We start from the raw sequence: 27,856 nt of genomic DNA, 5'->3' as shown, positions 1-27,856 counted from the left end.
GGCCAAACTGCCGCGCCGGAGCGGCAGACGCGGGAGGCGTGGAGCCCGCTCTTGTCGTCTGCTTGCGCGCTGCCCTTGCATTACGTAACTATATAAGTGCTCAAGTAGTCTGTCTGAACACAAAGCTCGTCGCTAAACGAGACGGCAAACGCTACAGAGTCTTTTCGCTAAGCTCGCTGGAGCGCCACAGGAGAGAGACCAACCGGACTGCCACAATTTCACGAAGCTGACCTTAATTCTTTCACTTTCGCATGCTTTAGCAAACATATAATGTGTGTGAAAAGGGCACGAAACATGCGCTAATGAGAAAAAAAAAGAATGCCGTGGAGCCTGCCTGCGGAAACTTAATGGAGTTTCTTACATGCTTAAACAAAAAGCAATTCTCATGTGTTCACACTCTTCCGGCAAGTGTGTTTTGGAACTTCGTGATAACGGTTCTTCAATGTCGAGCTAAAACAAAGCATTATGAAAAGCTGCGTGCCACACTTCATCCTCGACGGAGCTTACCTGGAAGTTTGAAGCCGGTTGGACGTTGTTACTATGTTTGCCGAGGCCTTCTGGCTCGTAACGAGCACTCTCCACATTAGCTTGTTTGACGCTGCTTTTATCGGTAATTTCAGGGATCTTCCGGCCGGTTCTTGGTTCCTTTGTTCGACGCAAGTCAGGTGAAACCTCCTAAGAAAATGCCAGGTACCACTCGAAGGAGCCACTTCGGCTGCTCGAGGTGGTTCTTGTGGTTCTGTGTGTTCGTTTTGTCTTTTCGCGCTACATGTCTATTAACTGAGAAACCGAGCTTAGTGTAGTATTACACCTGCTGACCATTCTGCTGAGAAAGTTCTTTTCGTCGACGTAGTTGCTTGCTGTCAGTTCTCGATCCTTCCTTCCAATAGCTCGCCCATTATTGCATGCGTTCATGGTCATATGGAGCGTTCAGAGTTCGAACGTTTTCCGCGCAGCACTTGTGTACGCATTGAAAGTTGGGGACGAACCATCTGCGCCTCATTGGCGATTATTAGCAAATGCGTACAATGTTAACACTTACGTCGTAGAGTAGCAGCATAGAAACTGGCGTACTTACAAAGTATTGATTCTCACTGCTCGAAGCGAGCGGCAGACGTTGCTGTGCTGTTCCGTCAGTTCACGTCTGCCCAAACGTGCTCCGGAATTGTACGTTTTCATTTCGCGCGCCATTGTTCTGTATCACATTTATCGACATTACTTTATGGCGCATGCTAATGAGATAGAAAAAATGCTCGTCTTTCATTATATCGAAGAAATTGCGTGATTTATATTGAAGAATATGCCTCATTTTCGGCACGCGCCCGGCTACCAGTGCAGATCGTCTGCTTTTTGAAGTTTCCCAGTTTCTTTGTTTCGTTGTGCCCTGAAAAGCGTCCGATCTATATTATAAATAATAAAACATATTGGCACTAAGATGCTCTACATGCGCCTTATTTCCTTGCGGCAAACCACGCTGACGAAACACTTTTATGGCTAGCGTAGCGCAGTCGGCCAGCAGCGTAGTAGCAGACGACACCCGGGCGGCGTCGGAGACCGCGGGCGCACACGCTCTCCTACCGCGGGGGAAACACGGCCGGGCTAGACCGCACGCGAAAGAAGCGCGCGTGCGGTCTAGCCCGGCCGTGGGGGAAAACACGTAGTTCTTTGCGTAACCGCAAGGCGCGCTGCGCGCACGTTCGCCATAGAGTTACTGTATATGCTACCTTTAGGTAGCAGAGTTGCGCATCTGTCTTCCAAACGCTGCTAGCAACCATGCATTGCGGAGAAGCTGACGCTCGGGCCAATTTTTCTATTTTTTGACGCCGTCGCTGCAGCGAACTGAATTAACACTAGTCATCGATAGTCAATGTTTATCGCCGGTATTCGACACACCAGACATGTTAATCGGCGACACGGTAGGTATGTCGTCTGCAAAAACGGAGTGCGATTTCACCGCATAGCTGTGGTTGCTAGCCAGACCTATGCGCAACTCTGCTACCTAAAGGTAGCATATACAAGGTCCATTCGATTCACCCTGCACTACCTGAACTGGTTCATGGTGGTGACGTCTGAGTTCCGTCGTCGTGCAGGGAGCGTTTCAGAAAGTGCAGCAGCAACGAGATGCCGAAACGAATACGAGAGTGCAGATGTCGAGCAAACCCTCTGCTACGGTCGGTTGTCTCGCGAATTGTGGAGGTTGTGATTCGTAAAAGTCGCCGCCGCTTACGCTGCCTGGCATTTCAAAGTACCGGAAAACGTTCGCTGACGTATTTGTTGGGCGCCGTTGAAATAGCCGCGAATGCAGTCGGCTGCGTCGTCTGCTGCGGTTCCGCCATTTTGTGCTGCACGGACTCGGCACTACCTCATGAGTAAGTGCAGGGAATTCGTGAACTATCCTTGCACGACGGCTGCACTTTTTCGAAACGAATACCGCGGTGCCGACGCCGCCATGTTGAACTCGTGAAACGAATGCCGGAGTGCAGCGCCACCGTGAACCGGTTCACGGTGACGTTATCGCGGCACGCGCTCGCGCTGGCGCCCGCCCGGAGTTTCCACTCCTGTCTTTCTTGCTCCGTGGTCATGGCACAGACATCACCATAGCCTCCTCATCACTAAGAAAGAAAATATCGAGAAAACGAAAGGTCGACTGCGCGTAGACGTTCGTGCGCTTGTTTTTGTCGAGATGCGCGAGCGCCACCACGTGACTCTGCTCCACCAATAGGGACGTGCATACCTCAACGCCTGTCCTCGCTAGAGGACTCTGGCAAAAAGGTTAAAGGGGCCCTCTAACACTCTTCAACCCCCCCCCATTTTTTACTCGTGTATTGCGTATACTGAAGTACGGACAAACTAGTGCAGCAAGAACGCCAGCGATAGCGGCACGCAGTACGAAGTTATTAAATTTAGAAAATTCAAAATACAAGAAAAAAAAGCCTACCCTCAACTCAATTTTCGCGGGGTCACGTGACCAGATTTCACACTGCTGTGATATCGGTGGTGCGATCTTGTACGTGTTACAAAATAAACACGGAGGCGTGGCATGACAACCAGCCGCACGTGACCGCACGCGATTGGTCAATGCAGAGCCGTGACGTCTGTCGCGGTTCAAATGGGCCATTCGCGTGCGGCTGGATGTAACGCCACGCCTCCGTGTTTATTTGGAATGCGTACAAGATCGCACCACGGATGGAGCTCCTGTGAAATGGGTTGGGTTGAAAGCTCTTACGTAGGGGAAGCTCGCACACCATTGTTGCCTGTTCAGTCGAATGTATTGATGACGCTGTTGCTATAGCAACAAGCAACGTGGTGCCTGACCACGCCGTTTTAGGTCTCTTCGATTTGGCTGCACCGGCGGCACCAGTTCAACGGGTGCCGCACCGTCCTCCTCGTTTTGCTGGTGCCGCGCGCGCCTCGTTTTGTCAAGGTGCAAGCATAGTTCTGCACGAGTTCTCTGCCGGCCTGCACTCGCTCAAGAGGAGGTGCAAGGAAGTGCAGCATGGCGTGCGCCGCCCCTTCCTCCTCCCAAGCTTAGAGCTGACGACGCTGCGTGTTGTTGTTCAGGGCGTGCAAAAGCAAGTTAAACTTCCGACGGGCAATCTTAGCCACGACTTTTCGGCAGCTATTAAGGCAGATCTTTTTACATCTCTCGTGAGCAGAAAAATTCACCGTACTTGACGGCAAACGAATGGTACACACACAAAAAAAGTAATAAACATGTGGCGCGACTCGCGAGCTGCGCTCTCAGTTCGCCTTTGCGAAATCGTGAAGCTGAGGCTATAGGAAGTCTTCTAGAAAAACTTTTTAGTTTAAAAATGTATTCATCATGCGAGCGTGCGCATATGCATGTCTTAATGGTCTACAAGAATTGCACATTCATTCTGTAGCATGAAAAAAAGTGGCGACGTCAGTAAAATTCTTTGAGACAAATTTGCGAGCGTACACTTTCCTGGATAACTGAACTGAACTTTCGCGTTAAAGGGGCCCTGGAACACTTTTTGAGCAGGGTCAAAAAGCGCTGCCAATCGGTAGTCGAGGCTCCCGAGAACACGCGAGCCAAATATTATAGCGAAGCGAGCGGCCTGGAATTTACAATAAATTCTCAAAGTCAGCTGAAAATCGCTCCCTCTTCTCTCGACAAATGATGTATTAGTCCGCAATATATGACGCGATTGTCGGCAGTTCCACCATTGGCTGATGTTATAATCAAGATAACACCCTCATTATTACCTTAGTTGTTAATTTTGAGTTCAATAAGTAGATAATATGTATTATGTTTATATTGTGTTATGCCGTTAAAACACCGAACAAACATTAATATTAGCACTTCCGGTCTCACCGACAGCTCGTCTGCTCGTAGTTGCGTGGTTGCGTTTTCTTCACCATGTGCAGTGCCGAAATCGTGAATATTTCTGTGCCTTTGACCATCGCCGGTTGCCATTGAGAGTGGCAGCCGTTCGAGTGTTGCCTCGTCAGCTGGAAACTGCATCGTCGGCACGTTCTCGCGACCGACCGAGGCAGCGGTGCAGCATTTCTCCGATAACAATGCTGGCGCCGGCTAGCTTAGGATACCTGTGTTCGCTGTATGGCGAGAGTCCCGTTCGCTGTCTGTTCAGTATGTCATCGAGCCGTACCTCGGCGTATCCTCCCCGTAGTCTCAGGTTCCCGAGAAACCGCGACACAGCAACCAAGCAGACTCGCATTTTCACGGTAGCTGCAGACAGCCGGGGGATGGGTCCGCGCCGGCCCGATGCCCCACGATCCTTTCTTCTAGTCTTTAGTTCTTTGTTGTCAGCCCGCACTCGCTGTGCGCCCGTATTCGAAGAGCAAACAGCATCGAAGTACCGCCACTGGGAGAAGGGTGCACGCAGCTTTGCCGCGTTGAATACGATTCAAGCGCGAGCAGTGCGACGAGGCGGTGTATCGGAGTGTGGGTCGAAACTCATCTCAGCTGTCATTCGTTCCAAACGCGCACGCAAGTTTGCGTCCATGGTTGGCAGAGCGATGAAAACACTACGGCAGTTCGAGGTGCACACCCAACATTACCAAACCGACTCGCAGTTTTCAAGCACGCGCGATACACGGTGCCATGGGCTCCGCCGCTCGACGACGACCGCGCGAGCCGACCGGAAGTGGCGCCACAGACCACGTGGTTGCGCCGAGACGCCAGAGAGAAAAAAAATGAAGATAAAAAAATGCCGCCGGCGCTGACGTCGCCTCCTCGCACCTCCGCCCTCCCTCCCTTCACGCCGCGCGCAGCTTTCCGCGCGCTCGCTGCGTTTAGTTGAGGGAGAAAGCTGGGTGTGTTCAGATAAGGACAGACCAAGGGGGGGTTCCGACTATTTTTTGTTTTGCACGAAATTTTTATATGAGCTGGGCAAATGTCTCTATAGAAAGGAATGAACCTTCGTTTTGCGGAAATTATCACGGATTTCTAGGAAAAAATTCGCGTTTCACAACAGGTGGAAAAAGGCAATTATGCAACTTTCAGATTTCACAACTTTGGAGGCCTATCACTAAAAACTTAACGCATTGTGGACATCAGTGTTAATTTTTCGTAAATCTTCAGCAATAGTACTGTCGGCCTACGGAAATTTAAATTTGTGTGACTGACAGTACATTTTTGAAAAATTGCCAAACTTTGATTTTTGAGCAGCTGCCTCTGGCTGACCCCAAATTCAAGGGTCTTTTTTCGCAGTTTTCGCTAAAGCGCTGAAGCTGAAAATATTTCTCGCAAGTCTATGAAAGGTTTTTCGCTAATTAAGCAAAACGTTATGCGACTACACTGCATATTTATTTCGTTATAAAATCCCAAAAATGCCATAATTCCAAAACTAGCAAAAATTGCAACATTTGAGGGTCGTTTTAAAAAAAATAATCATCACCGATTTTTATGAAAATGATGAACTATACCCGGCCATGACTGCTAAATATTGTGCTGCAAAAATATGTTGCATTATTTTGTTTTAAGTGAGAAAATTGAGCTTATTTTAATACCCATGTATGGTCTTAACAACAATGTGTGGCGTTCTTACAATAAAATAAATTTAATAGACATATTTAGCTCGTAGCTCGCTTTTCTGGTTTTAATAATGACGATTGACCCAGCTTGTGTCTTTTTGACCGTTTTGAGACACAGAAAAGCTGAGCTTGAATTTTTCAGAGCTCCTCTGTCTGTATCCATACTACGGCACATTGAGGCAGCAGGCACGCGAGAGCGCGTACAGCAAGACCAGAGCGTAATTGAATGCCACCCGCAAGAGAGGGAAACAAAAATATGTATAACAGCCAAGCACTCCGAGAACCTGTGACGGAGAACACATGACCGTCGTGAAATGCGAGACGCACCGCGGTGCGCCTGCAACGGTCAGACCCAGACAGGAGAGAGCGTTCCCCTCACCCCTGAAAAGCAGTTTTTTGGGTGTAGACCATATGTCAGAGTGGATAGTGAACTCGAACAAAGAAGTCGTGTTGTTTTCTACGTGTGTCAATGATACAGTTTTTTCATCACATTGTAGTTACTCTCGTGTCGTCCTCTATTATTAATAATAAGTTATTTCGTAAGCAGATAAGATAGAGATTGCGGAGTAAGTAAGAAGCCCACTGCAAGCAGCTCTCTTCACGTAAACCCTGGTGTCAAGACATCAGCTGCGATCCGGCTACTGAACTTTCGTTATTGCACTAAGAACTTCCTTGGACGCTACCTTCACCCCAAAGTGATTGTACCTTATACTCACTGTAACCTACTGTGTCACCGAGAGACCTCACTGTGGCACAGTTCTGATGGCAAAGTTTCCTGAACGAAATTGCTGCGCCGACTACTTGTAAGAGACACAAGCGGAAGATCAGGTTTCAAAGGAATTTCCGCAGTGTCAAAGACTTGGGAATTGACAATCTAAAGAAAGTGTTGGAAGCTGACACAGTGCTCAGAGTGCATGAATCGCACTTTGTGTGCCAGAATTGCTTTAGGAACTTTAAGGAAGACATTGAGCATATGGAAGAGGAATCCAGTCAGTCCAATGAGGGTTTCCAGACTACAGAGGAAGTTATGGAAAGCATTAAGGCAGTCGTTGGTGCCCCATCAGCAGTGTCGCCACTAAAGCCTCCTCGGAGTGTAAAGAAAGGGAAGGGACTCTCGTACGCATAGCGCAAGGCAAATGAAATTACTAGAGCTGCTGTAAGAAACATTCGACGCGGAATTCGCACAGCATACGGTATTAAAGACATTCCATCACAATTCAGTTGGTGTGGCTGTGCCAGCTGGAAGAAAAACCTACACACAGCGTACATCAAGTGCACATCTTTTCGAGAGCGCTGCCGTCTGCTGTCCTTGATACATCTGAGCCTAACAATAAAAGAGGTGCAACGCTTCATTCCAGAGGCAACGAAGCACGCGATTCTAAAGGCCAGGAAGATAGCTGCAGAATAAGGTGTGTGGAGCCTTTTGGAGCCGTACTGCAGAGAAAAATTGAGTGAAGCAGACACCAACAAAATCCTTGAATACTACACAAAAGATGAGCTGGACTGTTCAAGACACGAGTCCAAACAAGAAAGATGTGGTGCGCGTGCGCATCGATGGAAAAGCCGAATTCATTTCGAAGCGTTTCATGACGCGGTCGCTACGAGAGACATACTCAGTCTACAAACTTGCTAATCCGCTGTCAGTGGTTGGTCTGACAAAATTCATATCTTTGCGCCCAGAATGGGTCAAATGCTCACCGCATCGGGAGGGGTGTGTATTGGCATATTGTGCAAATTTCGAACTATGCCTTATTGGGATCAAAAATGCGTCGGGGTCTTTGATGTCGACTGATGATGTGCAGGCGCTCTGTGTGTGCACGCAGCCTAGCACCAAATGCTTCTTAGGCGAGTGCGAACAATGTCCTGTGAAGAATGGTCTCAGCCTGGGAACTCTTGGCATAGCACCGGACGAAGAAATTGTATTTGCTACTTATTTGGGAATCAGGTGAACTAATAAAGAAGACCATGATGCCTCCAGCATTCCTAAAGGAATTTCAAAATGTGACCATAAAATGGATCCCTCATAACTACCTCACGCGCACGCAAGCAAATGCCATACATGGGGAAAAACAGTGTTGTGAAAAGGGTTCCATTGTTTTCCACTTTGACTTTGCCGAAAATTGGTCCATCGTACTCCAAGATGAAGTACAATCTTACCATTGGCAAAGTACGCAAGTTAGCATCTTTACTTGCGTTGCATCGACAAGAACGTCGACATGGAACTACGCAATAGTTAGCGATGTCGTTTGCCACGACTCTGCACATGCTTGCTAGGCCCTGAGAAAAATCAAGGATCACATTGAAGATTATGCTCCAATTTACACGAAACTAACACTTGTGAGTGATGGAGCAGCTGCCGCTTCCAACTGCACGAATTGCAATGCAGTCAGCTTCAGACAACCAAGTGGCTTTTTTCGGCAACGGGGACGGCAAAAATGCCTGCGACGGCGTCGGTGGCCTTGTGAAACAACAAGCCACACTACATAACCTGCGTTCACCCGCCACCGAGGTCATTCAGTGCGCAAGTGATTTTGTTACTATTGTAGCCAGTAAACTTAAAAAGGTTTTCTTACTCCATATGGAGAAGAATGAAGTGGAAGCCTTCAGAGAACTTAAGAAGGAGGAATGGAAACTTGCCAGACGGGTTCAAGGTATTCAGGCAACCCACATGTGCAAACACATGAAATCGGACCAAGGGAATTTCCTGTACGTAGCGCGGTGTCCAGACACAGAGTGGAAGGAGTTTTGAACCTGCAGTGTGCAAAATTTGATTGCTCGAATGGATATTACTCATTCTAGGTGACGTGAATAAATAATTTAATGCGCAACATGAACGTGCTTCTTGTAGATTCATAACTCCCTCATTCCCACCATCTCAACCCGTTTCTGCGAATGATAAATTCGTCGAAATATTAAGACCGCAACGGTCTTAATATTCCCATACAATAGTAATGCTCGAGCCACCTGTACATTATTGTAACCAACTCTAGTCCATAAATACTGAAAAACCAAAAAGACGCGTACCATCAAGGAAAAAGTAAGGACAGGACAGTCCTTACTTTCCTGTCCTGTCCTTACTTTTCTGTCCTGTCCTTACTTTTCTGTTTTCTGTCCTTACTTTTCTGTCCTGTCCTTACTTTTTCCTTGATGGCATGCGTCTTTTTGGTTTTTCACTAAGCATGTACCAGCTAGCCCAACAAAAAGTTCTAGTCCATAAATTTCGTTGCTTGGTGGAAGAAAATCAGGGTAAGTATGCAGTTGAAGATGGTAACACGAAGGCTTTTATTATTAATAAAGTATAGGAAGATATTTTTGCAGGATTTTCATCGAAATATGGCCCTCAAGTAGTCTTAGGGCAAGTTATAATCATTTTCCTTAAAGAAACAAACGCGAACCTCACATTTCGGGCCCCCTTTCTCTACCACCCAGCAGCGAGCAATTGGGTCTAGGCACACTAACGCAACAATAACATTTTCCCGTACTGTTAGAGAAATACTAGTTAAATCTCTTTTGCGTTAGACACGTGGTATGATGTGAACTAAAATGGTTGACGTGCAGAAAGATTTGCACTCTACACCACGAGCTTTCATTTGTACGCGCTCTCGGGCGCCGGCTGCCTCAATGTACTGGTAGGGACACAGAGGAGCTCTGAAAATTCAAGCTCAGCTTTTCTGTGACTCAAAACGGTCAAAAAGGCTCAAGCTGCGTCAATCTTCATTATTAAAACCAGAAAAGCGAGCTACGAGCTAAATATGTCTATTAAATTTATTTTATTATAAGAACGCCACACATTGATGTTAAGACCATACATGGGTATTAAAATAAGCTCAATTTTATCACTTAAAACAAAATAATTCAACATATTTTTGCAGCACAATATTTAGCAGTCATGGCCGGGTATAGTTCATCATTTTCATAAAAATCAGTGATGATTATTTTTTTTAAAACGACCCTAAAATGTTGCAATTTTCGCTAGTTTTAGAATTATGGTATTTTTGGGATTTTATAATGAAATAAATATGCAGCGTAGTCGCATAACGTTTTGCTTAATTAGCGAAAAACCTTTCGTAGACTTGCGAGAAATATTTTCAGCTTCAGCGCTTTAGCGAAAACTGCGAAAAAAGACCCTTGAATTTGGGGTCAGCCAGAGGCAGCTGCTCAAAAATCAAAGTTTGGCAATTTTTCAAAAATGTACTGTCAGTCACACAAATTTAAATTTCCGTAGGCCGACAGTACTATTGCTGAAGATTTACGAAAAATTAACACTGATGTCCACAATGCGTTAAGTTTTTAGTGATAGGCCTCCAAAGTTGTGAAATCTGAAAGTTGCAGAATTGCCTTTTTCCACCTGTTGTGAAACGCGAATTTTTTCCTAGAAATCCGTGATAATTTCCGCAAAACGAAGGTTCATTCCTTTCTATAGAGACATTTGCCCAGCTCATATAAAAATTTCGTGCAAAACAAAATAGTCGGGACCCCCCTTGGTCTGTCCTTATCTGAACACACCCAGCTGCGGAACGTGATCTCGATAATTTGGTAACACGGTCCGCCGCGGTGGTATAGCGGTTACGGTGCTCGGCTGCTGACCCGAAGGTCGCGGGTTCGATCCCCGCCGCGGCGGTCGCATTTCGATGGAGGCGAAATGGTAGAGGCCCGTGTACTTAGATTTAGGTGCACGTTAAAGAACACCAGATGGTCAAAATTTCCGGAGCCCTCCACTACGGCGTCTCTCATAATCATATCGTGGTTTTGGGACGTATAACCCCAGATATTATTATTATTATAATTTGGTAACACCACTTAGACTTGACGGATTCGAAAAATTTTTGCGGCATATGACTCGTGAAGAGTCATACGTCAATAACGAGTCTATTCCAATGTAACTAAAAAAGGTGTTGCAGGGCTCCTTTAAGACGTGTCTTAGCGTCAGTCAAAGGACCCTGGATATTTTCGTTTTTCCTTGTTGTATGACCTCGCACGCACTTTCGTAGAAGGCCGAAACCAACGAAATTTTCCATTTAACCGGTAAATCGTCTCTCTAGATAGTCTGAACAGTCTTTTGAAATCACACTGATGGAACCTGCCGACGACGTTCTCGTACTCGGGAACAGGAGCTACATCTTCGTGTACCAACATCGACCATACACTGTCAAAATCACCCTCGGAGTCGTCGTGAGGGTCGCTGTTGTCGGAATAGTCGTCGCTGCAGAGTCGAGCAATTCCATACTGCAGCTATGAAGAGTGCCGCCGCGGCAGTGTTTTTGGTAAACAGCACCAGCGATACACGCCGCGTCGGCTGTTCGACCAACACGGCCTGCACTTGCATTTTCGTTTTGGTGGCAGCCGCCGCGTGGTAGTGTCAGTGTCGCGGCTGCACCGGCACTTGCTGAACCGGCACTGCGCGCTCACAGCACCGCTTTGCACCGCCACCACGGCACTTTCCAGAACTAGTGCAAGCAGTGCAAGCCAAATCGAAGAGACCTATTACACGTTCGAGCAGCTGGGTGAGGCTGGTAGAAATGAGCTTCCCAGACTTGACAGAATCGGCCTCTTTCATTTTTCTGTGCTGCCCTCTGCCATTTTGGTAGGGGTTTGGTAGGGGCCGGGACAACTGGTATTGCCAGAAGCAAAGCCTCAGAGATAATGAGACGTTTCGCGACTCATGGCGGAAAAAAAAAGGCGGGAAAAAAAAGGCGCTTTTGCTTCGAAGTGAGGCTTTGCGCGTCGTTCCTTACAACACTCCAAGGCAGCAATCAAACTCCTCGGACTCGCATTCGACACCAGCGAGAGGCGTTGACGACGACTGTACGGCATCGCCGTCGCCGCCTGGAAGCCCACCCCCGGACGGTGATGCAGCTGGCTGGATACAGAGCCGAGATGGAAGCCGCTTTGTGGTGGTGGTTGTAGTGATCTTCTTTTTTGCGATGGCGTCTGTTTGAGGACCAATGAAAAGCTCGGAAAAGAAAAATGAAACTCAGTAATAATCTAAATTTTGATGCTACACCATGATTGCTTCTAATGTTAAATTCGTCCTCTGATAGGCTGCGCCAATATTCGTCATTTCCGCCCACATAGTTCTGGCGAGCGCCACTAAGTGCCGATGCGGTCGGCAGCGATGTGGTGACCTTATTGCATGATTAAAATACTAAATAATTTGATATCGGTGCTTAGACCTATGCTAAAATTATCCCCAGCCGTCGGTCTACGCAAAACACAAACAAAAAATAGGTGCTTCAAGAGTGTTGGAGGGCTCCTTTAAAATAATGCCACTGTCAGTTTTATTCTCGTGGCTTATTGGCAGCAGTATCAGCCTGAGAAGTGGAGTTCAGCCAACGTGTATTCTTTTGCACGGTGGTGTAGCTATTGGGCACGAGGACATACCGTGCCAGTTTTATTCTCATAGCATAGTGGCAGCAGTATCAGCTTGAGAAGCGGAGTTCAGCCAGCGTGTATTGTTTCGCACGGTGGTGCAACTATTGGGCACGAGGACATGCCGTGCCAGTTTCATTCTCGTGGCTTAGTGGTAGCAGTATCAGCTTGAGAAGCGGAGTTCAGCCAACGCGTATTGTTTCGCACGGTGGTGTTGCTATTGGGCATGAGGACAACCGTGTCAGTTTTATTCTCGTGGCTTAGTGGCAGCAGTATCAGTTTGAGAAGTGGAGTTCAGCCAACGTGTATTGTTTCGCACGGTGGTGTAGCTATAGGGAACCAGCGCTGGAGTTTCCGCGGTGTGGGCAGCGCCGCCCTGGCAGTCAATGCGGGCATACTCCAGCCGCTCCCGCGGACGAGAGTGGCGGCTGGTGGAGGCGATGCGGGCGCGTATTGCCGAAACAAAACTAAAGGATGCTGGCGGTACTGTTGCACATTCAAGTGCCACAATACGTAGAAATGAGGGATGACGTATCCTTCTATGATTTTCCTTCTAAAATTCTAAAACGTAAGAATAGGAACGGATGTGGCGTTACATCCCGGCAGTCAGGCGAGCACAGTATGTTCTGCTCTTGCTCTCCTGTTTAGTGGCGTCTGGCTGGTGTCTTAACGGAATTGCGCGTCTGCTGGATTTATTCGATAGTGAGGGCCACCAGTGGAAACTTGGGCCAACGAGGAGAATTTAATCAGTGTTTTGTCGTAAATAAAACGTACATATTATGCAGCATGCGGCATATGTAATAATTTTTTCATCTGACCACCACCAAGCTCCTTCTGATGCTACAACGTGCAGTGAATATGATACGATAGGCAGGTAGTCTACATTATTTGCAAACAGCTAAGTAGAAGGAAAGCTGTCTGTCTACGAAATGCGTACGGGGGCACTTTCGCCGAAGTTGCTGAACTGTTATGAGAAATACGCACACGATGGATGCCTCCGTTGAACTTCACTTGTGCTACAGACAGAGTTGTTAGACACAATATTATAGAGAACTTAATTTTGATCGCTTGGGGTTCTTTAATGTGCACCTCAGTACGCGGGTGTTCTTTGTATTTCAACCCCATTGAAATGCAGCCACCGTGGCCAGGAATCTATCCCGCGCCCTCGAGCATAACAGCGCGACACCATGCATGCTATGCCCGCATGGTGATTTACTTGATCAACATCCGCGTGCATACATACATACCGCGTGCTGGGCATACATACCACGGCAGAAAAACATTAACGCAGCCACCCCTTGCCTCTTACTTTTTTTTTTTTACTGCACTAGTGGGCAGCTGGTATCGACGCAGCACGTACTTATCAATGGAGGCTTGTGAGCGTGCACTAGCTTGACACAAATCCCAGGACACAACCAGAAATGGTGACGACTGAGTCGCCACCACGGCACAGCACTGTCTCTTCGACGCCGTATATACAGATGTAGTCTGCTTTGCAGGGCTTCTCTTCGTTTCCCAGTGCTTTCCTGAGAAAGTAGCCTTCAGACAAAGTTATTTTTTTCTAAACCATAGAGCAGTATTACTGGTGCAATGGCTGTTCGAGCTGTTCGCGCCAAGATGAAGCACGGGAACAGCGCATGCTCGTGTGCTCACCGCGGTACGGTGCCGCCGGTCGTCTGAGCGCGAGCGGCATGGCCTCCGAGATTAGCCGGCGGTGTGGAGGCCATGCGAGCGGCTGAGTTATGTCGCGACTCCCCGCCAGGCGCCCTTTTTCGGCGCGCCACCTACCCAGCGCTGGTCTCCCATTGGGCACAAGGACATACCCTGCAAGTTTTATTGTTGTAGCTTAGTGGCAGCAGTATCAGCTTGAGTAGTGGAGTTCAGCCAACGCGTATTGTTTCGCACGGTGGTGTAGCCATTGGGCGTGAGGACATACAGTGTCAGTTTTATTCTCGTAGCTTAGTGGCAGCAGTATCAGCTTGAGAAGTGGAGTTCAGCCAACGCGTATTGTTTCGCACGGTGGTGTAGCCATTGGGCACAAGGACATACCCTCCCAGTTTTATTCTCGTGGCTTAGTTGCAGCAGTATCAGCTTGAGAAGTGGAGTTCAGCCAATGTGTATTGTTTCGCACGGTGGTGTAGCCATTGGGCACAAGGACATACCCTGCCAGTTTTATTCTCGTCGGTTAGTGGCAGCAGTATCAGCTTGAGAAGTGGAGTTCAGCCAACGCGTATTGTTTCGCACGGTGGTGTAGCCATTGGGCACAAGGACATACCTTGCCAGTTTTATTCTTGTGGCTTAGTGGCAGTAGTATCAGCTTGAGAAGTGGAGTTCAGCCAACGCATATTGTTTCGCATGGTGGTGTAGCCATTGGGCGTGAGGACATACCCTGCCAGTTTTATTCTCGTGGCTTAGTGTCAGCAGTATCAGCTTGAGAAGTGGAGTTCAGCCAACGCGTATTGTTTCGCACGGTGGTGTAGCCATTGGGCACAAGGACATACCCTGCCAGTTTTGTTCTCGTGGCTTAGTGGCAGCAGTATCAGCTTGAGAAGTGGAGTTCAGCCAATGCGTATTGTTTCGCACGGTGGTGTAGCCATTGGGCACAAGGACATACCCTGCCAGTTTTATTCTTGTGGCTTAGTGGCAGCAGTATCAGCTTGAGAAGTGGAGTTCAGCCAACGCATATTGTTTCGCACGGTGGTGTAGCCATTGGGCGTGAGGACATACCCTGCCAGTTTTATTCTCGTGGCTTAGTGGCAGCAGTATCAGCTTGAGAAGTGGAGTTCAGCCAAGGCGTATTGTTTCGCACGGTGGTGTAGCCATTGGGCACAAGGACATACCTTGCCAGTTTTATTCTCGTGGCTTAGTGGCAGTAGTATCAGCTTGAGAAGTGAAGTTCAGCCAACGCATATTGTTTCGCATGGTGGTGTAGCCATTGGTCGTGAGGACATACCCTGCCAGTTTTATTCTCGTGGCTTAGTGGCAGCAGTATCAGCTTGAGAAGTGGAGTTCAGCCAACGCATATTGTTTCGCACTGTGGTGTAGCCATTGGGCACAAGGACATACCCTGCCAGTTTTATTCTCGTGGCTTAGTGGCAGCAGTATCAGCTTGAGAAGTGGAGTTCAGCCAACGCGTATTTTTTCGCACGGTGGTGTAGCCATTGGGCGTGAGGACATACCCTGCCAGTTTTATTCTCGTGGCTTAGTTGCAGCAGTATCAGCTTGAGAAGTGGAGTTCAGCCAATGTGTATTGTTTCGCACGGTGGTGTAGCCATTGGGCACAAGGACATACCCTGCCAGTTTTATTCTTGTGGCTTAGTGGCAGCAGTATCAGCTTGAGAAGTGGAGTTCAGCCAACGCATATTGTTTCGCACGGTGGTGTAGCCATTGGGCACAAGGACATACCCTGCCAGTTTTATTCTCGTGGCTTAGTGGCAGCAGTATCAGCTTGAGAAGTGGAGTTCAGCCAACGCGTATTTTTTCGCACGGTGGTGTAGCCATTGGGCGTGAGGACATACCCTGCCAGTTTTATTCTCGTGGCTTAGTTGCAGCAGTATCAGCTTGAGAAGTGGAGTTCAGCCAATGTGTATTGTTTCGCACGGTGGTGTAGCCATTGGGCACAAGGACATACCCTGCCAGTTTTATTCTCGTGGGTTAGTGGCAGCAGTATCAGCTTGAGAAGTGGAGTTCAGCCAACGCGTATTGTTTCGCACGGTGGTGTAGCCATTGGGCACAAGGACATACCTTGCCAGTTTTATTCTCGTGGCTTAGTGGCAGTAGTATCAGCTTGAGAAGTGGAGTTCAGCCAATGCGTATTGTTTCGCACGGTGGTGTAGCCATTGGGCGTGAGGACATACCCTGCCAGTTTTATTCTCGTGGCTTAGTGTCAGCAGTATCAGCTTGAGAAGCGGAGTTCAGCCAACGCGTATTGTTTCGCACGGTGGTGTAGCCATTGGGCACAAGGACATACCCTGCCAGTTTTGTTCTCGTGGCTTAGTGGCAGCAGTATCAGCTTGAGAAGTGGAGTTCAGCCAAGATGTATTGTTTCGCACGGTGGTGTAGCCATTGGGCTCGAGGACATACCCTGCCAGTTTTATTCTCGTGGCTTAGTGTCAGCAGTATCAGCTTGAGAAGCGGAGTTCAGCCAACGCGTATTGTTTCGCACGGTGGTGTAGCCATTGGGCACAAGGACATACCTTGCCAGTTTTATTCTCGTGGCTTAGTGGCAGCAGTATCAGCTTGAGAAGTGGAGTTCAGCCAATGCGTATTGTTTCGCACGGTGGTGTAGCCATTGGGCGTGAGGACATACCCTGCCAGTTTTATTCTCGTGGCTTAGTGTCAGCAGTATCAGCTTGAGAAGCGGAGTTCAGCCAACGCGTATTGTTTCGCACGGTGGTGTAGCCATTGGGCACAAGGACATACCCTGCCAGTTTTGTTCTCGTGGCTTAGTGGCAGCAGTATCAGCTTGAGAAGTGGAGTTCAGCCAACGCGTATTGTTTCGCACGGTGGTGTAGCCATTGGGCACAAGGACATACCTTGCCAGTTTTATTCTCGTGGCTTAGTGGCAGTAGTATCAGCTTGAGAAGTGGAGTTCAGCCAACGCATATTGTTTCGTACGGTGGTGTAGCCATTGGGCGTGAGGACATACTGTGTCAGTTTTATTCTCGTGGCTTAGTGGCAGCAGTATCAGCTTGAGAAGTGGAGTTCAGCCAAGATGTATTGTTTCGCACGGTGGTGTAGCCATTGGGCTCGAGGACATACCGTGGCGCCGCCATGCAGAGGCATCCCTGCGATGCCAGCCCTCTCCTGCATGGCCCACAGCCGCTTTTGCATCTCTTTTTTCATTACTCTTGTTGTGCTTCATTTCGACGAAATCGGTAAAATACTGCTATTTCTTCGTCACTGACTTTACAAAATGCTAAATAACTGCTCCGAAAAAAGTGTTACGCTCCTTATAATGCCACAGACAGCCCCCTGAATGCCAGCATCGTCTGCTATGGCCACCTATATTCTATGGAAGCCACGGGGGCCAAGCGGGCTGCATTTGTAAGAGGTAATGAGCTATTCTGTGTCGAATTAAAGCATCGAATGGGCTTTAGTGCGTGCTTGCGGCAAAAACTTTTTTTGGCTGCAAGGAATGCATGTAACCGTGCAAATTTATTCATTGTGGGTTTGCATCTAAAAGCGAGCCGCAGTTGACACGACAACCATGCGCAAATTTACATTCCTGTTTAGCACACATACCCTATGTAGCACGACACAAGTGCATACTCGGCTTTGTAGGAGGCAACCCAGCATGCTTAGAGCTGCATGCAGCCGCAACCTTTCTGATATGATTGGAAGCAAACGCAGGAGCGTGGCGTGCCTCTTTCGGAGTTGTATAGCTAGATAACATTTCACATGAGCACAAGTTTCTCTGCGGCACGATCTTAATATTTATCTGTTGCTCCTTATTGCGCAAATTTCCTACGGTTGCCACACGGTGCACTTTCGATTGCCATCGAGCCACATGGGGATGAAAATTTTCAATTATTGACTCAGTTCTGCAGCTTCTACAAAGGGGCCAATCGCAATTGAAAAATACGGTCCCGATCGGGCTTGAATGTGATAGCAAGTGCCAGCCGGCCGTATTACGTTGTGCACTTGAATGAGCATGCTGCAAGGTGTGTCCTGCCGTGATATAAATGGCAGTTTTATGTTTCAGGGAAAATACCAGCGTCCAGCATTTACAGCTTCATTGATAAGGAGTACGACACTTCACGGCTGCTGTTAGAAGGTGAATCAGTGCTTGAAGCTGGCCACGTTTTCGCCTGTAGCTTAAAACAACATAGAGAAGAACAAGTGACACTGGCTATGGGCTCATTCTCCAGACATAACTATGAGCAAGGAAGCCCATGTGGGGAGGGGCACAGACTATGGTGGAAGTTATTTCGGCGAGACAGGTAACTCAGCAAAGACTCAAGCAGCACATATGTGATGTAAGAAAGAAGGTTTCATCGAACACGCTGGCCAAATGCGCAGAAGCAACTGGCAACGAAATAGACTGGGATAGGGCAGAGATAATGGAAAGAGAAAAGAACTGGACTTCTCGGCTTTATTTTGAATCTCTGACAATCTAGACAACGGCGCACATGCTTAAATGTAGTGACGGCAACTTGCCACACGTGTACGCATATTGCTGCGTCATATTTTAAGACATACATAACCAGACTGTTTGTGCATTCATTTTTTGTTGTGAACAAGGCTCCACTGTGGGAGCTGAAACGTCATGCTTTTAGGTGAACATTCGAGGTCGGTGTTCATTCTAACACCATGGGCTTGAAATGGCAAAAAAAAAAAAAGGCAGATGACAGTGGCATCATGCGCTCACAAAGCAGGGTAGGGGTAAAAGTGAAATCCCACGCCTGGCTCCTTCGCGTACCTAGCACACTGTGGCACGGAGCAGAAAAGTGTCATGCCGCCGATAACTTTTACTGCACGTTTCCGGATTGTGTAACCTCCAGGGGTCCGCGCACATGAAGTGAGAGCAAAACAACGCTGTTCAAAAGGGAAAACGCTGCGAAATCGCGGTTAAAAACAACGCATTCAACCGTCTGCTTCCCTTCGCCAGAGCGACGTGAGATCGCGTGATCCAACCCTGGACATCACAGCAATTGCAGCACCTGCGCCTCCAGTGGTGGGCCTTGCGCCCAATAGCAGCATCTTGTATCTTAAGATACTCAATACCTTATTAAATGTATCAGAAATACAGATAGTTACTCGTCTTGCAAGATGTATTGCGATACAAATACAAGATACCCAAAGACTGTCTTAGATACTAAGATACATGTATCTTCGATAGTGCCCCGCAGTGGGCAGGAGAGTGTGTTGGCAGCGGGTCCTTCGTGTGATCCGCCATGACCTCAACCTGCTCGCATGCGCCTCTGGAATATGAAAAAGAGCTGGTTTTCTCTTGCCTCTAGCCATGGTCCCTTCATCCCTCTTTGCCGGAATGTGAACTTGCACTGTTGCTTTTTTGGGACATCATTTCGAATAATGCCTTGAAATGATTGTAGTTTGGCAGCAGAGTATCAAACTGTACACTCTAAGAAAAAATAGAGTATTTGGGGAGTATTTCTGCTACACAACAATAATCGTCATCCACCTCGCGTACTTTTCCTCGCGTTATCACCGCGGTCCCGGCACTTGCCGGTCACGAACGGCGCGCGTGTTATCAGCGTGACAGCATTCTTGATAGGAAAGTGACGAGAGCCGGGTTTTCAAGAAAGGAAACGCGAGCAAGCTAGATGACGATTATTGTTGTGTAGCAGAAATACTCCCCAAATACTCGCTTTTTTCTTAGAGTGTATGCAGTTGTCATTGTTTTGAAACATTTCTCTACGGGATATATGCCTTGCTTTGCCTTTGGCAGCTTACTTTTCTACTCTCAAATTTGAGTGTCATATAATCATTCCTTTGCTCTTCACATCTGTTTGTGAAAGAATTCATTCTTGCTTGCTTGAGCGTGCCAGTGCAGTTGTGAAGTTATTTGTATTGCTCTTGTCATTTGTCAGCTTCTTAACTCACCCTTGTTCAACTTGCTTATTCTCTGTGCAAGCTCATTAATGTAATTTGAAAATTCATTTTGCAATCTCATCAGCAGTTGTTCTTCTTCCACTTTCTGTTCACTTGTAATCAGCTCTTGCTGGTGAGGGCTGCCACTAGTTGGCTAAAATGTGCCTGTGGGTGATTCCACGAGAGATCGAACATGCCTGTCCGGTCGCTATTTTTGTTTTGCCTGTGTTTTTTATATGTTATGTGGGCACATTCAAAGGGCACGGAACCGAAAATTTTATTTCCAAGAAATGCTCCCAGCGCACCAAAAAAATATTTGAAGGTATCGGCGCGGGCCTCCTGTTATTGCTCGCCGCAATGTTTTCGGATTTCACGGCCAAATTTAACGCGAACTATAATTGATGTGTCAAAATTTTTTTTTGCTGGTTTTAATACGCATTACTGTGAATTACATCCATGCTTTTTTATGCCGTCCTCAAAAAGAAGAAAATGTGAAAAAATGGCAAACACGGCCGAAATCAAAAAAAAAAGTCCTAAGTTTGAGGCGCCTTGGCGCCTTTGCTTTTTCAAACAGAAGTCTGAAAACAAGGTCAACTATAGAAAAGAGCCTTTGCAACATTTATGCGGAAGATCATTTTCCTGCGGGCAGCGCAAAAAAAGAAAAAAAAAATAGTTAAAACAAGTGAGTTTTTTTTTAAAGTACATTTTCAAAAAATAAAATAAAATAAACTCCAGTCTCAATTTTAACGACAATTTTTTATCGAAGAGCGCTTATGTCAGTGAACACACGGTTTTAATATCATATGTCCTCATTTGCTTTGTTTACGAGATATAACGGGCCAAAATGAGCCTTGCTGTGTGTGCTCACTTCAGTGCGACTGATGGTTGTTATCAGCTTGCATTGTGCGCAAATCTGTTTTAATTATTCTGCTGCAGCAAAACCTTGCTCTGGTGGCTTTTCGTCAAGAAAATTGTGTTCTCAGATTTTATTTGTGTCTAGCGTGTGCAAAAGTGGGCTGCTGTCGCCCTCTAAATGGCTAACGTGCAAACAGTTTGCAGCCTACAACCTCGCCTACAATCATCAGAGGAAAGATGGGCGCGCCTGTTCAAGATATCAATCGCTTCTTCTTCCTGAACGAATGCCTGGTCTACCTCATCGCGGTTAGATGTAGACAGGTTTTCCTTGAGGAGCGTAAAGCAATGCAAGCAGACTTCGCAGGTGTCGCGAAGATCCTCAGCCTATGACAGTAGCTTCTTGAGGTAGGCAACAACAAAAAAGAGCAAAGAAAAAAATTTGCGCAACGAAAATGTTTTCCTCAGCAATGTTCTTTTTGTGAACGCGTAAATAATCGGCACAGAATAATCGGACGTAGCCATGGGCCGCGCGCATCGCGTGTAGTGAACAGCTAGACCTAAAGCAAGTCGAAACGTTTATACTGAACGGCGCCGCACAAATTATCTCACATCTGCGCAGCTGTCATGAATGCGTTTCCAGAACTGCTCACGGTTTAACATTTTATGACTAAGGGTGTCTAAGCGCTTTGGGCTGTAATAATTTGTAGGCCACACTCATTGTCAAAACTAAGGGTAATGTCGGTCCGGCGCCACCAATGACCTCTGCTGTCCTCGACGTGGGAAAGCACTTTAGTAAAGTGGCAACAAGACGTCATCAATTGGGCAGCTTCGGACACTGATGGCTTAATCATGTCGCACCGCACGTTTTCTGGCTGTTGAAACGCTGAGGTAAAGGTCGAGATGATACAGGAAGACGTTATCTGCGAAGCCGAAAACATGTGATAGCGGGAAGTGAAATAAACGGCTCGGAAATGATTGAGCTAACTTTTTACAAATGTTGTTTGGGCACAGTGTGTGTCGAATTGGGAAGATGGTTAGAGCGTACAATGCACGTAGGAAGCAAGCAGGCAGTGAGAAAACAACTGCATAACAGCGCGCCTGCTGACTGTGGCATTTAGTTACAGATTAAGTTGGCCTTCGCTGCATACAGATGCTTTATTCTGTGTGCAAGGAGAGTTTTGACAAAGTGACCTAAACCATGTGCTTGCGGTGTCTCACGTGCTTCTGATTAGCGAATACTGGCGGGGTAAGTTGAGGTTGGAAGCTGCAAACTTCGTACGCGTTAGCCCTTTAGAAAGCGGCAGCAGCCCACCCCCGCACACGCTAGACACAATTAAAGTTTGAGAATACATTTTTCTTGACCACAAGACACCAGAGAAAAGTTTTACTGCAGGAAAATAATTAAAACTAGATTTACGTGCAATGCAAGCTGATGACAACTATCAATCGCACTGAAGTGAGCACATACAGCAAGGGTAATCTCTCGTGAACAAAGCAAATGAGGACATACATATTAACACTGTGTTTTCACTGACATAAGCGCTGTTCGATAAAAAAAAATGCCGTCAAAATTGAGGCCGTAGTTTATTTTTATTTTTTTTTAAATATACTTTTTTGAAAAAAAACTCGCTTCTTTAACTATTTTCTTCTTATTTTGCGCTGCCTGTAGGCAAACGATCTTCCGCATAAATGTTGCAAAGGCTCCTTGAAATACTTGACACTGTTTTGAAGTTTCTGTGTGAAATAGGAAAGGCGCCAAGGGGCGCATCAAACTTAGCAAACTTTGTTGATTTGGACCGGGTTTGCCATTTTTTTTCACATTTTTTTTCCTTTTGAGGACGGCATAAAAAAGTATGGATGTAATTCACAGTAATTAATAAAACCAACAAAAAATTTTCGACACATCATTTATAGTTTGCGTTAAATTCGGCCGTGAAATCCGAAAACATTGCAGTGAACAAAAACGGGAGGTCCGCGCCGCCACCTTCAAATATTTTTTGGCACGCTGGGAGCGTTTCTTGGGAATAAAATTTTCGGTTCCGTGCACTTTAAATGTGCCCACATAACATATAAAAAACCCAGGCAAAACAAAAATTGCAACCGGACAGACATGTTCGATCTCTCGTGGAATCACCCCTGTGTGCATCATTTTTTGGTGAGCATATACTCCCGAGCATGTTTTCATTTATGACATCCAGTGACTTTGTATGAAACGCCATTAGCGCTGTCTTGGTTTATAGCTTTAAAATATCTTGCTGGAGGAGCCCAATGGTGAAACGACGTGTTTTGCAAAAGCAGAAACTCAAGTGGCAGCCTTGTCTTTCACAAGTCCTCACCCGCTGGCCACAACAGGCAAAAAGTCCTCTTCAATGAAATATACTTGGATTTTAATAATGTCTCTGTCTGGGTTCCTCCAAATGGCATGGATCCACTGTGTGTCTGCGTAGTTTTTTAAATGCGAATGCATTTCTTAGTCGGGCTATGTCAGGCGTCCGGCGTTGTCCGCACGCCTCTCCGCTCTCACTCCCTCTCCCATAGCAACAGCTGCGGGCGCGTGCGCTTATCCTCGCCCCTAGCTACCGGAGCAGGCGGTGCGGGCGGAGTAGCGGAGAGTGAGTGGAGAGAAGGAGCACGCTCTGGCGTGTGTGGAGAGAGTGTAGGAGAGGGTAGGTGCAGTGCTTCGCTGCTCCTTCTCTTGCCGTTCGCTCTCTCTCTCCTCCCTGCGCCACCGCCTCAATGCAGTGTGCTTGAAACGCGTTTGTGCTGCCTTGGCACAGCCTGAAAACAGCGCGTTCTAAACGCGTTTGTGCTGCATTGAAGGCGGTGGTAACATCCCTGAGGTGATTACGAACGCACGTAGGAAGCGCTCGTTGAAAGAGGCGCCCAAAAGGGAGACACTTGAGCGCGTCCATTTGTCCAGCTTTACGCCATTAAAATTACTACGCCCTGTACTCTCGGCACAAGAAATGCATTCGCATTTCCTCAATTCCCTTCGGGGAGGTGGGGGCATTTTTTTTTCCCTGGCAGTAAACCTGTGGACAGTCACCCAAGGAAAAAAAAAAAAACATTAGTCAAATTCATGTGAGCAAACACGTCTGAAAATCACTATTAATGCCATTCAGCCAGTCGAAAATCGCGTTGTCTTTATAACTCGATGAATGCAGTTTATGCTTAATCTTTGTAATGAACTCTGAAACACTATTTCATGAAAATCCCCTTTGCCGTGAGCCTACTGTGTAACCATTTTCCGGAAGCAATGCATTACATTTTTTGCTTAGTGAGTAAAGGCTCTATTATTGTTCATGACACGTGAGCACTGTCACTACTTCGAAATTGAGACATAATGTCTTTTTTTCCTTATTTCCGGTGTATAAGTTAATGTTTGCAGTTGGCCTTTGTTCCAGTTATCCTAGCTAACAGTCACAGTATCCCTCAGAAATGTACTGCAATCCTCTGCACGCAGCCACTTGAAAAAAATAAAAAAATTCAGGAGTGGGGGTAAGCTTAGTGTGGGCATGCCTGATTTACTGCTTTTGTTTCCTTCTTTCTTTGTTTCTTTTGCATTGTGCAGTGCTCCCTACTTACATAAGCATTCAGTTTTACTATAGGTAGTGGCCGTCCTCGGAATGCAGTTTTCGGGCGGGGTCAGCATGGTGTCTTTCATGTTCTTTCCAGCGTTCGTCAGCCTCTAGAACAACCCAGCGAAAAGACCGTCATGCAGTCATGGAAACGTATTTCAGGAATTCAATTTTCTTGAAGTTTGTTGAAGCGTGCAATTCCTGAAATCGACCTTACGCATTGTCCAGCAGATCGCTTTTAGTCTGCCAACACGAAATATTTGAATGAAGTGCCGATAACAAGTGTACTGCTTTCCGATTTTTTTTTTTGTATTTTTGGTAGAACACATTTGTATGCTTCTGTTCAGTTCACATTGGGCAAGCATGGGTGCATGGCCTAGTCAGGAGAGTGAAACTTCCTATACCATCCATGGAACGCGATATTCGCTCGCAGCGCCGGGCGAACTGGTGTTTGAGGGCGGTACTAAAACATGACGGCGCATTGCAGACACGCACTGGGGGACGCCATCTTGATGAGGACTGAGGATCCGAGTGGCCGGGAGGGGGGGGGGGGTATTCAGCACCAAATTAAATTGGGATGCACCAGCAAGCCAAATTGAGCGAGTGGAAGGTATTCAGATGGTGAGCGCGCGACCTTTTTCCTGTTGCGCAACCCGCCACATGATCAAAACGGCAATCGTTGCGTTCTGATTGATAAAGGTTTGCCCATCCACGTATTTTTGCACCACTTATTCTAAGTAAGACTTTGTGTTTGTTTACGTGTACACATAAATTAGACAAGAATAAAGAGCAGAGTTTGTTTGAATGTCTTATTGCCTAAACATACCATTCACACAGTAAAAACACAACTTGAATATTGTACTTTTTTAGTCGCGTACAAAAGTCGCATCCTGATATGCCGTGCAAGCATAGAAAAACAAAAGGAGCAGCATGCAGATTGTACCTTTTGCCCGCCGGGATCCGAAAGAATTTTATGCCAGTGTGACGTGAATAATTTTGACACCACTCAGCACAGCACGATTTGTTATGACGGCGCGAATCCATTCATGCGTCTGTTTCGCTGAAGCTTGCAAGGGTTCCGCTGAAACAAACTTTACGGTGGTAAAAGCGGCCTTTAGGACACCGTAGGCCGTAGCATACCTGGGCGCGCGACAGAAACGCCCCTTTTTTGCTGTGAGAGATAGGGCGGCGCAGTTCTCGTTTTCCACTCCGGGTGGCGCTCGTATTTTCGCAATCTCTAACTGCAACCTTTACGCTCACTTGCATATTAAAACTTCGGAGGTAAAAAACCTTTCTCTCTCTCTTGGAGGTAAAAAGTAATTTGGTAATAAATATAAAATGGAACAACGTTCATTTATGCTCGTAGGTAGTACTGCCCCCAAACGTTAGGATCACGGCGGTCACGGTACAGAAAAACCGCGAAGTTCCATCCCCCTGGCCTAGTGTTCAAGGGACTCTCTTTCGGACTGGGGTTTCGAGGTTGAAACCCAAGTGCTTGGAAAGAATTTGTTTGTTTGTTTGGTGTGCACCAGCTGTGAATGTATTTTGGAACACCAGCTTCACAGGTCAGTCAGTACAAGCTTCGCTAGAAAAAAGAAAAGCTATACATTCACAGAAAGAAGGCTAAGCCTGGCGCAGTGAAATCTGCGGCACATTTGCAAATTGGAGCACCTTCGTCAGGTCCGTTCTTACATACTTAGCGTACGGAGAAGCAGCACAAGTGTGTTTGTTTACAGCCAGGTTTTAGCGCTCTTGCCCTTCTCATTGCGATATCCTCGATGATGACACGTTCGAATGAAGTTTGAAGAAATAGGCGCTCTAGGAACAAACATTGTCAGTGCCAGCTGTGCTGTGGTGCGCTCATCCTGGCTATAGTGTGCACACACAGGGTGCCTTTTTACAGAATCTCTTGTAGATATAAAAAGGGTCCATAAATACCGCAGTTGGTGCCTATTCTTAGAAATGTTGCAGAGCCGGTCGTTACTTCCTGCTAGTGGTAATGCTATCATTGTATTTCAGCCTCTGCATCAAAAACTCCTACATTTTTAGGAGCCTTTCATGGCACATCTACTCTTAGACAGCACTGAGGCTGTTCTGTGTGTGCATGAGAGTTTGAGGTTCCATTCACTGAAAACTAGTTGTCAATTCAAACCACCAGACGTAAAAAAATAGTGCAAACTGGTTTGCTAGGGAACACCGTAAAAGTAAAAGGGAACACACTATTTCTACAACCATCTGAATGTACACTTGTTACGGGACCTAAAGTGCTGTTGCCTTTGTCACAGTGTGTATTCTCAATGATGCAAACTAAGAAGGCTCATCAACAGATGGCTGTCCATGTTCCTTATCTGAGGGGGCGAGCAAAAATGGCCGTGTTGAGCATGCCTCAAGAAAACTGCCACATAAAATGTGATCCACTTGCATTCAAGGACTCCCGTGTGGCCTCACTGTTTGTGAATTGTACTTGAATTGGCATGTATAAAACAGCCGTAAAATATGTGTGTCTGATATTTCAGCTCCAGGGCAAGTTCCTGCTGCCACCCGTGCGGCATCAGGATATGCACAAGATATGCCTCATCATTGACCTCGATGAGACATTGGTCCATAGCTCATTCAAGCCCATCAGCAATGCTGACTTCGTGGTGCCTGTAGAGATAGACGGCACGGTGCACCAGGTGTATGTCTTGAAGAGGCCTTACGTGGACGAGTTTTTGCAGCGAGTTGGCGACGCCTACGAATGTGTCTTATTCACAGCCAGCCTTGCAAAGGTATGCTTATATAAGTATGGGCAGTTTTTTTTACATGCAGCTCGGACGTCTGGCAACAGTGAGCCGGATCTTCTGGCACACCATCATGGTGGGGTGAAGAGGTTGTGGCTGTGCATAGCATGTGCCTTCACTAGGGACAGAAGAGAATGGATGGCCTGCCTTTGGCTTTCTGAGGGTGGGAAGATCTTGAAATGAATGTGGCCTGCGTGGCCAGAACCTTGCACAAATGACGAGACGGGTGTGGCCCTTCCGTGCCTTTGAAACTACAGCTAAATCTTGTAACAAGAGACACAAGGCGCAAGTTCGGAGGTCGTGGTCGCGGGGTGGCGCTCGAGCCGACAAGCGGACTCTTCAAGGCTGCAGTCACGAATTCTTTGTTGCAGCCTCGAAGGCACCCCGTGTCCACAAATTTTTCACCTCTTCGGTTATCAGAGACATTTAAAAAAAGTGTGGTTTGTTTTCCATGTTTGCCATGTTAACAACATTGCATACAAGAGAGACGTGGTTACAAGAGACACTAGAGTTACTAAGGAGAACGTTTTTAGGTTCCTAGAGTAAAATCTTCACTATTTAGAAAAGACTCAATGCAGATGCGGTCGGCACTGTATTATCAACTGCTGTGTGCTGCAATTTTCATTCCCTTGGATCGATTCTGTTCTGTTCTGCAGCCGGATGACATTTCTTGCACGGTTGCGACTACAAATTGCACTCAAC

The 27,856-nt window shown here is 46.9% G+C and overlaps 1 protein-coding gene across 1 annotated transcript in view; it reads left to right on the top strand.

Annotated features, from left to right (window-relative positions):
- Positions 1-27,856, top strand: part of LOC119383544 (carboxy-terminal domain RNA polymerase II polypeptide A small phosphatase 1) — a 379,575-nt gene that overhangs the window by 88,687 nt on the left and 263,032 nt on the right. Inside the window, exon 5 of the mRNA XM_049413122.1 lies at positions 26,891-27,142. Within this exon, the coding sequence (XP_049269079.1) occupies positions 26,891-27,142 (252 nt within the window). The remainder of the gene's footprint in view (positions 1-26,890; positions 27,143-27,856) is intronic.

Source organism: Rhipicephalus sanguineus, chromosome 1, assembly GCF_013339695.2.
Source record: "Rhipicephalus sanguineus isolate Rsan-2018 chromosome 1, BIME_Rsan_1.4, whole genome shotgun sequence".
Taxonomy (NCBI): Eukaryota; Metazoa; Arthropoda; class Arachnida; order Ixodida; family Ixodidae; genus Rhipicephalus; species Rhipicephalus sanguineus.
The sequence above is the reverse complement of the archived record's forward strand: the minus strand, read 5'-3'. Positions and strand labels throughout refer to the sequence as shown.